General features: G+C 35.7%; 1 protein-coding gene across 1 annotated transcript; it reads left to right on the top strand.

Moving 5' to 3' along the window:
• The first annotated feature begins 9,727 nt into the window (after window positions 1-9,727).
• LOC140152038 (uncharacterized) lies at window positions 9,728-10,687 on the top strand. The gene has a single exon (XM_072174339.1). The coding sequence runs from the start codon at window positions 9,728-9,730 to the stop codon at window positions 10,685-10,687; it is 960 nt and encodes a 319-aa protein (XP_072030440.1).
• Window positions 10,688-12,004: the final 1,317 nt, after the last annotated feature.

Below are 12,004 nucleotides of genomic sequence, written 5' to 3'. Positions count from 1 at the left end.
TGTTGAAAATCCATATGCCTCCATAAGTTAGAAGATCTGGGTCCTCAAAGCCTGTGAAATGTACGTCCGCAACGCCGGAACTGCCCAGGTGTTAATTGGGATATTTCTCTACTGTAAACCACTTCATTCATGTTTTTAAAACAGTTTAGAAGTCTGTAGAAACTGTAAAAAAGAACTTCAGTGAACTGTCCTTATCTTACCGATTGATCTCTCCTTAGTAAATTATATTGAAGCATAATGCTCAGGATCAATACAACGTCCTTGTTGTAGACGGGCAAAGTATTTTTTTTTAATCTATAGAGGTCATCTGCACAGGAGTAATTCTATTAATACGATACAAATACAAATAATAATAAAAAACGCAAACTAGTCTTTCAAGAAAGATGCTTTATGAAATATAAATAGAAAGGATTAATTGAATTAGAACACAAGTTTGGTTGGTTGTGACATGTAAATTAGCAGTTGATATTGAAATGGCTTTTATTATCATAATCTTATCATATTTCGGAAAAAAAGGAAAGTTTCATTTATCTGGCACATTTGTCATGTAAGAGTATGTATATTTATGCACGCTAATCAAATTTACACTACGTTCTCGCCGTTCATTTTCTATTGTGAAGCGGCAGACAATTTACTCCAATCTTTGCATTAGTAACACTACTAAAGTACGCAAGAATTAATCTTAATTAATATACATACCTTTTTAAATTACGTATTACAGTATTACATTTATATTGTATTACTCCAGAAGAAGTTGTTGTCGCAAAAGATGAAACTTAATTACAATTTAATACTTTTATTTGATAAACAATCGATAGATATTTGTTCTTTCGTATAAAAGAAGTAAATGGCGTTACTGAGTTTTAAATATTTATAGAGGGTCAATGAGGAAATAAAGCATCCTTCTTCTGTACGTCGATTGTATTATTCCAACCAGTTATGTATCGGTATATGGTGGATGCTATCTTGCGACTTTGCATTGAATGAAAGTATTTCATATGAAGGTGCTTTGAAAGAGACTGAATATCTCATTATCAACTACGTGAGATGTAATGCTAATTTTTACTTTGCCTTGCAGCCACTTTCAAACCCATATCAATGCGTATCTTTGTGGTTATTTTGATAACAGCTAATTCATGTTCCAGCTAAATAAAAAAAAAAAATAATAATAAAAAAATCTTACTTATTATTTCCAACTGAAGGGAAATAACCAAATATGCGCACACTTTTAAACATTGTGTATCAAGTAATGTCTCAGTAGTGTTTCATAAACAATAACATGTACTTTGTAGCCTGGTTATATTATTAACAACAACATCTATGCTGGCATCCTTTTGATTACGGAGTTGCGCTGTACATCTACGCAAGGGGCTTAATGTACAAACATACGACGATTTTAAGTAAGCCTGAGCGATGAATAATTGACCAGAGGGAATATTTACGTATTAACAAATGCTTTAAAATGGTATGTGCTCTGCTATTATTCAACAGTCGAGTCTTGATAAAATGTTGCCTAAATTCATTAATGTCCTGTTCGACCTGTCCTGTATTTGTGCAGGTTTCGTATAAGGACTACTTTGTTAGATGGTATTTCAGGTGTTCTCTCGACATAATCGTGTTTTGACATTCAACAATTGATCTCAAGACTATATCTTCAGGGGACAACATTGCTAGGATATAAAACAGAAATGTATCCCTCAAGTGAAAACAAACACTGTTTGATATGCCTATTTCCTCTTGCTCTACTCTCGGAGATATCTCTAATCACTATGTATTTTACCAGGCATCAATTTGCAAAGTCAACTAATCGTCATGAACCAAGGGACTGTATCTCTCCCTTGAATAATTAAAGCTTTATTTGTTGTTAATCTTACTCGATGACCTGGTAAATCTTGTAATGGCAAGTTTCTGGTATTGACACTATCAACCTAACATGCATAATTGTACAACATCACTCACTCACTCATCATTTGATCCCTAGCCTACGATGCCCCTCAAGGTACCGTTACGTCTATCATGCCCGCTGGACCTTACCTTGCTTAGTTCTTGCCCTATTTAATTACAAAGAAGGAAGGTCGTAAATAAGGATAATTTACTGAGGGGTCAATTTTTTGTTTTGCCCAGTGGCGGCGCTACTGGGAACAAGGGACATTTGCCACCCAAATATTTTTCTTGCCCCCCCCCCCCCAGTTTGCCCCCCCACTTTTGAGGCAAAAACCCCAAATCACGTAAATTTCCACTTTTTGCGGCAATTTTGCGCAAAATTGGCCAATTTTGCCCCACCCCAATTCATTTTGCCCCCCCATGCCCTCCCCCCGAAAAAAATCCTGGCACCGCCACTGGTTTTGCCCTCAAATAAGGGAAACTAATTTACTGGTTGAGCAACTGTCTTAAAGGCATCATACCGCAAGCTGCTGATCTGGGCTAATTAACGTAAGCAAAGCAATAGTCTGGTTGCCTAAACCAGTATTGAGTTGATAAAGCTTGATCAACGATATTTAAAGATCATGGAGCTTCTGTTACCAACATAACAGCCTCTTATCATGTGTGTACCGATTGATTACTGGTAGATTTGTATGTATTATTGAACATTCAATATATGTCTCCATGGCTCTTTTCCTGTAACATAAATGTATTAATTTTAAAAAGTACATTTTAGTTAAATGGTTAAAACTGACCAATATGGATCCTGCTATTCCACTTTCATGTAAATACATGCATGTATACCGTAACTTAGCTCGATGGAATTCAGTGGTTGATCAACATACTCACCTCATAGAACGTGCTCAAGTTATTCACTTGATCTGGAAGTATGTCATGATACGTATTTCAATGCACCGAGGAGATAACTAATACCGCATACAAATAAATCTATTTGAATACTAGGTTCTAAAACGTAGTAGATAAATAATGTGGACACCTTCACTTCTGTATTGGTACCATACAAGCAACTAAATAACTTAAAAGCCTTACATCATTGGCAAGTGTCATCTTGAATTAACCTTTGCTTTACTTTCCATCACATTTTTTATAGTCTTGTAATCCATAACAGTATACACACTTAACCTTTTATTATATTTAGCTTTGCCCGATTTTTGGGTAAAGGTTCTTTCTTTTGTATTTCTAGTATATATTAGTCTAAATTGGTCTAAAATCAATTGTGCTTTTATCTATTTTGCGTTTTCAAAGCAGTGGATTTCGTTATATATGGGTCTGTTGCAAATTTTTTTACAACAATTGCAACAATTTGCAAAACTTGAGTGTGAATATTTTTAAAATGTGTCTTAGAGATAATTGTCATTCTAGTTTGGACTGACTCGGATTGAAGGTGACCGGCCCACGATCATAGTGCATCCTGAAAGCAAAGATACAGAGCGGGTACAAGTGAAGTGCCAAATTGCAGTTGACTTTTCCATTACACGATTGTCACCAAGTCTAAATGATACTTAAAACATTAATGTGATGCCACAAATAACAGTTCTGAATTTCATTTCCAACTTATTGGCGAATATGGCGAAGTCGCTTTAAAGGAATTCTCCGGCAAACACTCATTATTCCTTATATGTAGAAAAATAATCATCAAGCACGAATCACGTGGTTTTATTTAAAACAAACTCATAGTGACCATAAAAACGAATAAAAACATTAGTACCCTAACACGCAATATTCTAAATTCCCGGGTGCCGAAATTGTCGAGGGCAATAACGTCTCAGTAATACAATGACGGCTGAAGACAACTGAGTACAAATAACCATTACGTCATTGCACTTAGACAATTTCGGCGCAGGAATTTTGAATATTGAGTGTAGAGAGCCGACTGTTTTTATTCGTTTTTTTGGTCAATATGAGTTTTAAATAAAACCACGTGATTAGTGCTTGATAATTATTTTTCTAACATATAAGTCATAATGTTATGATTGCCGGAGATCCCCTTTAAATATTTTACTGGCAAATATTTGGCATTATTGAGTTTCCGGAATGAATTTTAGTAGGAAGCTCATTTTATAGCCTGTTAAATATTGCAAATGTATAGTATTAATTCATATAAATCGGTATACGGAAGGCATAACAAAGTGCAGACAAGAAAAACATGTTCTAATGGATGTTTTAACATAGACCCATGAAATGTGAGAATGTAATGATAGTCATTAAATTTTCAGGTCCTCGTTCCTCAAAGTTAGGCTTCATGTTAGGTTATCACAATAACTGACTTCAAAGTACGCGATACACACATACCTCTATGTTTTGCATAATGCTCTCGTTGTGAATATGAATCAAAAAGGCAAATTGTTCTGCTCCAACGCATCAAATTTTATCTTATTACGCACTGCGTGAGCTGAATTGGGTACGGTATGTTACAGTTTGGTGTAGAAATTATTGTTCATAGATTTCAAAAGACACAAAATGATATTGTTAATTTTACAATTTATGTTCACTCCTCTAAAGTAACAAGTCTTGGGTTTGTGGACCCAAATCTAAACACTCTTTTTTTGGGATTCATTACCTGATAGTATTCTAATATTTCTACGATCAGGAACAATATGGAGCAGCAAAGAAAGTCATCAATGAAGGAAAAAGCACAGGTGACTTTGGGTGACGATAAAATCCAACCAGAAGTTCTCAAGAGATGCAATCTTATTTATTTATTTATTTATTTATTTGGCTTCATACACTGGTTACAATATCAAATAACAAAATTAGATAAAAGATGGATAAATATACTGCACAAAGTAAAAGTATAAAAGACATATATATACATGTGTATAAAAAGCACCACGGATCCAGCACATGTAGGAGAGATACCAGTGTAGAGGATTGGGATGAACAGGTGCATATCACCTCTAAGACCATCCCACCTCAAGATCAAAAATTTAATTAAGACACCCTACAAATAGCACAGCTGCATACGGAAACCCACGTACAAATGTCAGCCGGCCGAAAATTTAACTCAAAATGAGAATGCAAAAAATTAACCACATTGCTTTTAAACTTGATGAAATCATACTCCATTTTTGTAATGAGGCGTTGCTGCATGGTAGGAAGCCCGAGCAGTGATCTCAATCTCACACCGATTTACCACTGTTTACAAGACTTCCTCCCGTTTATTTACAGAAACTAGTCTCTGCTATGATGTGGCAAGCAATTTAGGTAGTCTAAATCCTTTGCATTAGCAACACTGCTAAAGTAAGCGTGTGTTTTGGTAGAAAAAGTGGGTAATGGTCAATGAGGAACATATACTTTATGCACTGAGAACAGATTATCAATTTTGATAGAACAATGTAGATAGATACCAGCTCGGACCAGCCTTCTTTAAACGAAACAGATTTCAAATGTCATTTTGGTGAAGCGGCCATTCCTACTTACACCTCGATTGCATTATTCCAACAAGGTGTGAAACCGGCATGTGGTTGATGGTAGATTGCAACTTTGCATTGCATGACAGTCTTTCCTATAAAGGTACTTTGATACTGGATATCCCATTACCAACTACGTGAGAAGCAATGCTAATTTTTTTACTTTGCCTTGCATGGATTGTCCCACCCACTTGCATGACTAAATATCTCCATCATTGACTTACGATCCTATTTCTTCTTTCGTCAATATTTTCGCCCAATCATATCTAATATCACAGTATCTTACAATATTAGGCTAATATTACCAAAGGATTGATCTGAGTTTGTACCCTAGACAGGTCAAGAGGTACTCACATTACATTATAGGTTATTTTCTACAATAGCGCTAACTATTATTAACATTTGACGTAATTAAAGCCAGCCAAGATACTTGTGTAAACAAGAAGATAGATTACTACTCTACTTTCAGCGTGTTGCCTTTGCGCCTCGCTTTACATGTTTCTATACCAAACTTTTACTTTATTGACAATAGAAATATTTCATTTTATTGAGTAGGTCGGTTGAATAGGTTTGAATCATACCTGATGATTTCGAAAAAATAATTTATATTTTCAATTCAAAAGTATTTTCAATTCAAATATGTAAACACTTTTAAACATGCGTATCAAGTATTAAGTGTTTCACAATCTAAAACATCTCTAAAGTGTTATGTATCTTGATAATTACTTCTCCTCCGTGCCTCTGCACATGTCCTTTCATCCGGTGTTCTGGTTTATCTGCATTTAGAGGCATAAGTAACATGACATTATTGTACTTTAGCGATGGACGAGTACTTTTATCTTGTTCAATTGTTTATAGGCCTGTGCGATATATTACTGGACGTAGCCTAACTAAGGGCCATGCGGTTTACTTTGTAACTCTTAGTTAGAATCTTGTGATCACGAGTTCCTGACTTCCTGACTTAAAGTCGGGAAGTCAGGAACTCTGAGTAGGTTGATTAACTATTGAATCCCTTTTTTCTCATTAATCTCATTTTTCTCATTCAATATTAAAAAATATTATTGCCGGTATTAATTTTTGAGACTGTGTCGCAAACATTTTGCTACTTAGTATTTCCTTCTTTCATCATACAAAACTAATCTTTATAAAATAAGCTGATGGCTGTTTGTCGCTTTTCAGTTGTTCACGGCATATGTGTTATTACTTTTGCAATTGAATTAATACTCCAAATGATGAAGCGAAAAAAGTATTTGACGTATATGAATTCAAATTTTTTGCATATTACTTTTAATTACAGAGGCCATTGCACTTGTAATTTTTAAGAGACCTCAAAATTAATGGACGTATTTCTTTTTGAGTTAATGGCAAAGTGTTGGTCACTTTGATAGTCAAGTGGGACATTTATAACCATGAGCTCCAACTTATATTATATATTTGTACAATATTAATTGGTGTCTTTTGAGTATTGTCAATACTAGAATAAGATTCACAAGGTCACCGAGTATGATACACAACAAATAAAACGTGAGTTTTTCAATGCAGGAATATAACCTCTTGGTTCATGAAGATTATTTAGATTCTGAAATTGACGCTTGCTAAAAGACATGTTATTTAGGGATATCTCCGATAACAGGGCAATTTAACGAACCTTATTGCAGTACAGGAAATCACACAGAGGTTTTATTTCACCTGTGGGAAAATTGTCTGTTTTTATACCCAGCAATGTTGTCCCCTGAAGATACAAAGTGTTAAGTTCGGTTGTTAAATGTCAAAACACGAATATGTCGAGGAGAACACCTGAAATAGCGTCTGAGAAAGTTGTCCTTCTGTGAAACCTGCTAAAATACAGGACAGGTCGAACAGAACATTGACCATAGACATGATAGATGGAAGTTTGTTTTAAACGTTTAACGAATCGCTACACATGCTCGCAATGTTTTGACCACCTTTTCACTTATTTAAATAATAAATAAATTCATGTACCGTATTTTATTTATTTATTTATTTATTTATTTATTTATTTATTTATTTATTTATTTATTTATTTATTTATTTATTTATTTATTTATTTATCTATTTATTTATTTATTTAAATAAATCCAAGTAAGGTAAATCATCCACAGTAAAGTGCTCGGTGATCGCGCTTCGCGCTCGCCGTCGCCACTTCGCGGCGTGAGCATTCCGCGCTAGAAATAGAAATCAGTTTCCAGTGATAAGCATATTCTGACGAGTGTAGGTCGGCTTTGGCTGGCTTGCATGAAACAATATTGTAAATAATGCTTTAATAAATCACCAAGTCTATTTTAAATGTATTTATTTATTTATTTATTTATTTATTTATTTATTTATTTATTTATTTATTTATTTATTTATTTATTTATTTATTTATTTATTTATTTATTTATTTATTTATTTATTTATTTATTTATTTATTTATTTATTTATTACAACGGTTTACGCAGGGTGGCCCGATTCAGCCGAAGCTGGTCTCTAACACCGACAAACAACAACTCCAGATTGTCCTCGTACTTGTGAAACTACTTCTACAATTATTAGCTTCATGACCTAATCAATTCACTTACAAATAACCAAAAAACGATGAATATTTCTTAGAATTTAACATTGATAACAAACGATAAACGCGTTTAAGAATCATTTGTTTGTTAATCTGCAAGGGACGAGTTTGTGTTCATGACTCTTTACAGTGTTACCTTGGAATATATGTCAAGACAGTTTGGATTAGAAATTCAGATCAAGCATATTTTCAAAATGGCGTCCAAATTGGCCGTCTTGTAGGGGTTTATCCACAGTAAAACCCACTCTAGCTACATACAACATGAAAGATAATTATCAATGGAATTAATGTTTAGAATCAACAGAAATAAGTATGTGCCCATTTAGTTTCATTAGCATCTTTTCAATTCATGATGGTGGTCATAATTGCCGTAAGAATAGGCTACATTGAAATACACTATAGCAACATAACAACATTGATAAAATAATTTCTATAAATTGTCAGTTTGAGTATATACAATAGTATTAGCGTTTTATAAATAGTGTCATGTTTATTAGGTGTCAAGTCCTATGATGCAGACTGTTACTTTTAACCAAGGAGTAATAGGATAACAGATAATAGGATACAGATGAACATAATAAAAATATTAAACCAGACCTTCAAGAAACAAGCTTTATAAAATAGATAAAAAAGTTAATTGAATCCGAGCTTGAATCACGAGAATGGTTCTTTGCAGAAATAAGTCCAGCGTTGAAGTTGATCCTGAGGACAGATTGACCGTTTTGAAGATTATATCCATGTTAAATATTCTCATCAAACTTTCTGTTCATGTAGAAAAAGTAGTTTTAAGTGGCTCTCGACTTGAATGTTTTATATCACCATGTGAACTCATAATGTCTTATCCGATCTTGTCATTCATGAAAGTAGCTTTAAGTGCAAATAATATAGCAGGAAGGAAACTTGCTGTCTCTTTATTGCATTAGTGTAAGCTATTGTAACAGATCTGAGTGAGTCCAATTCAATTGGTCACCTCTGCAGGGGTAATAGGGTCCGGCAAGGGCATTTATCGCTGCATAAGCCATACATTAAACACACCTTTAAGAATCAACATCATTTATCCCCGGGTAACTTCAACTTGCGAAGGCATTATCTTTTGAAATTACATTTATAGGAAAAACAAACGATATTATTCTTAAAAAGCGAATGGTGTTTTTCTTTATGCCAGTTAGTTCTACAATATTTAACGTTAGCGTTAATTTACAGTGTTAAGGCGATATAATACCCTGATTTTCATCAGTACCCATCTTCTTTTTTTTGTTGCAAATTTATGAAGTATATAAATATGTTCATCATCTCATGTCCTGAACTTATAAAATATCTCTACATACAAAGTGGTTTTAAACCATTTTAGAAAATCATTTTAGCCCTATATATTTTTTTGTTTACTGTATCCTGGTAACTGAGATGTGTGTTTCATAACAAACCATAATTTATTCTATTGAACATGTCCAAGTAGAATACATGAATAGAATAGTAAAGAGATTCATTTGGTAGGATTGTTGAAATCATAAACTGGTATTTTTGTTAGCCAAATCCAAATAGAAATTACTCACGAATCTGAGCTTTCGCCATCTTGGCTGATGGCTTGATCACAGATGAACTGGTCCACTGCTTTTCCCGCGAGACTTGGTTGCTAAGGACGCATCCTCGTTACCCGGAAGTGATGTTGATTTTAGCAGTGGACCAGTTCATCTGTGATCAAGCCATCAGCCAAGATGGCGAAAGCTCAGATTCGTGAGTAATTTCTATTTGATTTGGCTAACAAAATACCAGTTTATGATTTCAACAATCCTACCAAATGAATCTCTTTACTGAAGTTAGAAATCGTTACGGTCAACACGCAGTAAAGTCTATACGTGATCTAGAAAGTACAGAAAGGAAACTTGTTCGCCACCGTCAACACCTCACGTTTACCCACCGTTGCAAGGATAATGGAGTTACACCTTCCAGTCTAAAAATACGCTGCCCGATAAATACGGAAAAGGCGAGAAACATCATCCGGAAAGCGGAAAAAGAATTGATCGGTGAGAGAATTCGTGTGGTCAATAACAAAATCAAATCGCTAAAACAAAATCAGGAAATTAAAGTTCAAAATCTAGAAACACTGAAAATCGACGATGAGTCGCGCCGCCATGTTGATTTGTTCCTCGAAAGAAAACGTAAACAAGAGGAAGTCAAGACCAAAGAAAGACAGAAACAGAAGCTAGAATGCCTTGTTCTAAAGAAAGAAACCAAAACACGTAGTAAAGAAAACACCGAATTGGACCTCAGCGGCACTCAACTCAAGAAATGGAGAGAGAAATGGGTGAAAAACATCACGGACAAGGAATTGTCAGATCCTCAGCAGAAGCTTCTCGCTCGCGGGTTGAATTTCGCGGTGTCTGTGGATAAGATCCCCCACACGGAGTATATTGTGGCATGTGAAACAGCGTGCGCCAAGCTTCCATGGCAAGAGGCCCAAAGTCTACGTGCAGAAGTGACAGGTATGCTAAAATCCGCTAAAGTTCCCAAATCAAATATCACTAAGGAAGAGAGATCGGCATTGAAAGAATTGAAAAAGTCCAAAGATTTGCTCATCATGGGAGCAGATAAAGGTCGTTGCACTGTAGTTCAAACAACAACCGAGTATGAAAATAAAGTGCATGCTATGTTAAGTGATGAGCACACATATGAAAAGCTTAAGAAAGACCCGACCCAAGTGTACAAACGGAAATTGCTTGAGATTTTAAAGAGGTTGAAAGAAGAAAAAGATAGATGAGGGTCAATATAGATTGTTGTATCCTACTGCAGAAAGTGTTCCGAGATTATATTGTACTACTAAAATCCACAAGGAAGGAAATCCCATCAGGCCCATTGTGGATTATACGGGGTCGTTGGGCTACCAAACATCTAAAGCTCTCGCTGAAATTCTGGGCCCCTTAGTTGGTAACACAGAGCATCATGTTGTTAATTCTAAGCAGCTGGCTGAAGAGATGACAGGTGTACTGATTGAAGATAATGACATCTTCAATTCCCATGACGTGGTGTCATTATTTACGAACACGCCCATTGAAAAGTCGCTCAATGTGATCAAAGACAGGCTAGAAAAAGACACTCAGCTCAATTCAAGAACAAATCTCACCCCCGACGACATCTTACAGCTTCTCCAATTTGTTTTAACTACGACATACTTCAGCTTCCGTGGATCTATATATCGCCAGGTTTTCGGGGCAGCGATGGGCAGTCCGTCAGTCCAATTGTAGCAAACCTCTTCATGGAATGGTTGGAGCAGGAGGCTATAACAACAGCGCCCCTAGACTGCAAGCCTAAGCTATGGAGAAGATATGTCGATGACATATTGGAAATTATCAATAAAGACTCTACACAAAAGCTCACTGACCACCTCAACACTACCGATCAATCAGGAAACATAAAGTTTACCTACGAAGAGGAGAAAGAGGGCCAAATACCATTCCTGGACACTTTGCTCATTCGTAAACAAGATGGTACGGTCAAACTGCTGGTGTATCGCAAAAAACCCACACCGACCAATATTTAAGTTTCAAATCTCAGCACCCACTTCACCAGAAACTGGGTGTAATCAGGACATTGATGGATAGAAAAGACAAGATTGTGACGGAGGAAGAAGACAAAAAGAGGAGGAGCAAAAGAATTATTAAGGCGCTGGCGGTCTGTGAATACCCCCGATGGGCAGTGGACAGGGTGAAACAACAGATGAAGGACAAAGCAACAGCATCAAAACCACAGAAAAAGACAAACGAGAACCCAATTAAAGGCATGGTTGTAATACCCTATGTGGAGGGTACATCTGAGAAACTCCAAAGAGTCTTTCGTAAACATGGGTTTACAACGGCCATGAAACCAACCAACACGCTCAAAAGTATTCTTGTCCACCCCAAGGACAAAAGGACAGTGACCAAACCAGCGAAGTCGTGTATGACATTCCATGCAAAGGTTGCAACAAATCCTATATAGGAGAGACTGGAAGGCCGTTTGGGGTAAGAAAGAAAGAACACCAGAAAGACGCCGACAAGATTGCGACTAAGAACTTTACAAGAGCCAACAGAAAGCTATC

This window comes from Amphiura filiformis, chromosome 5, assembly GCF_039555335.1.
Source record: "Amphiura filiformis chromosome 5, Afil_fr2py, whole genome shotgun sequence".
In the NCBI taxonomy this organism is placed as follows: Eukaryota; Metazoa; Echinodermata; class Ophiuroidea; order Amphilepidida; family Amphiuridae; genus Amphiura; species Amphiura filiformis.
This window is presented reverse-complemented; position numbering and strand designations above follow the sequence as displayed.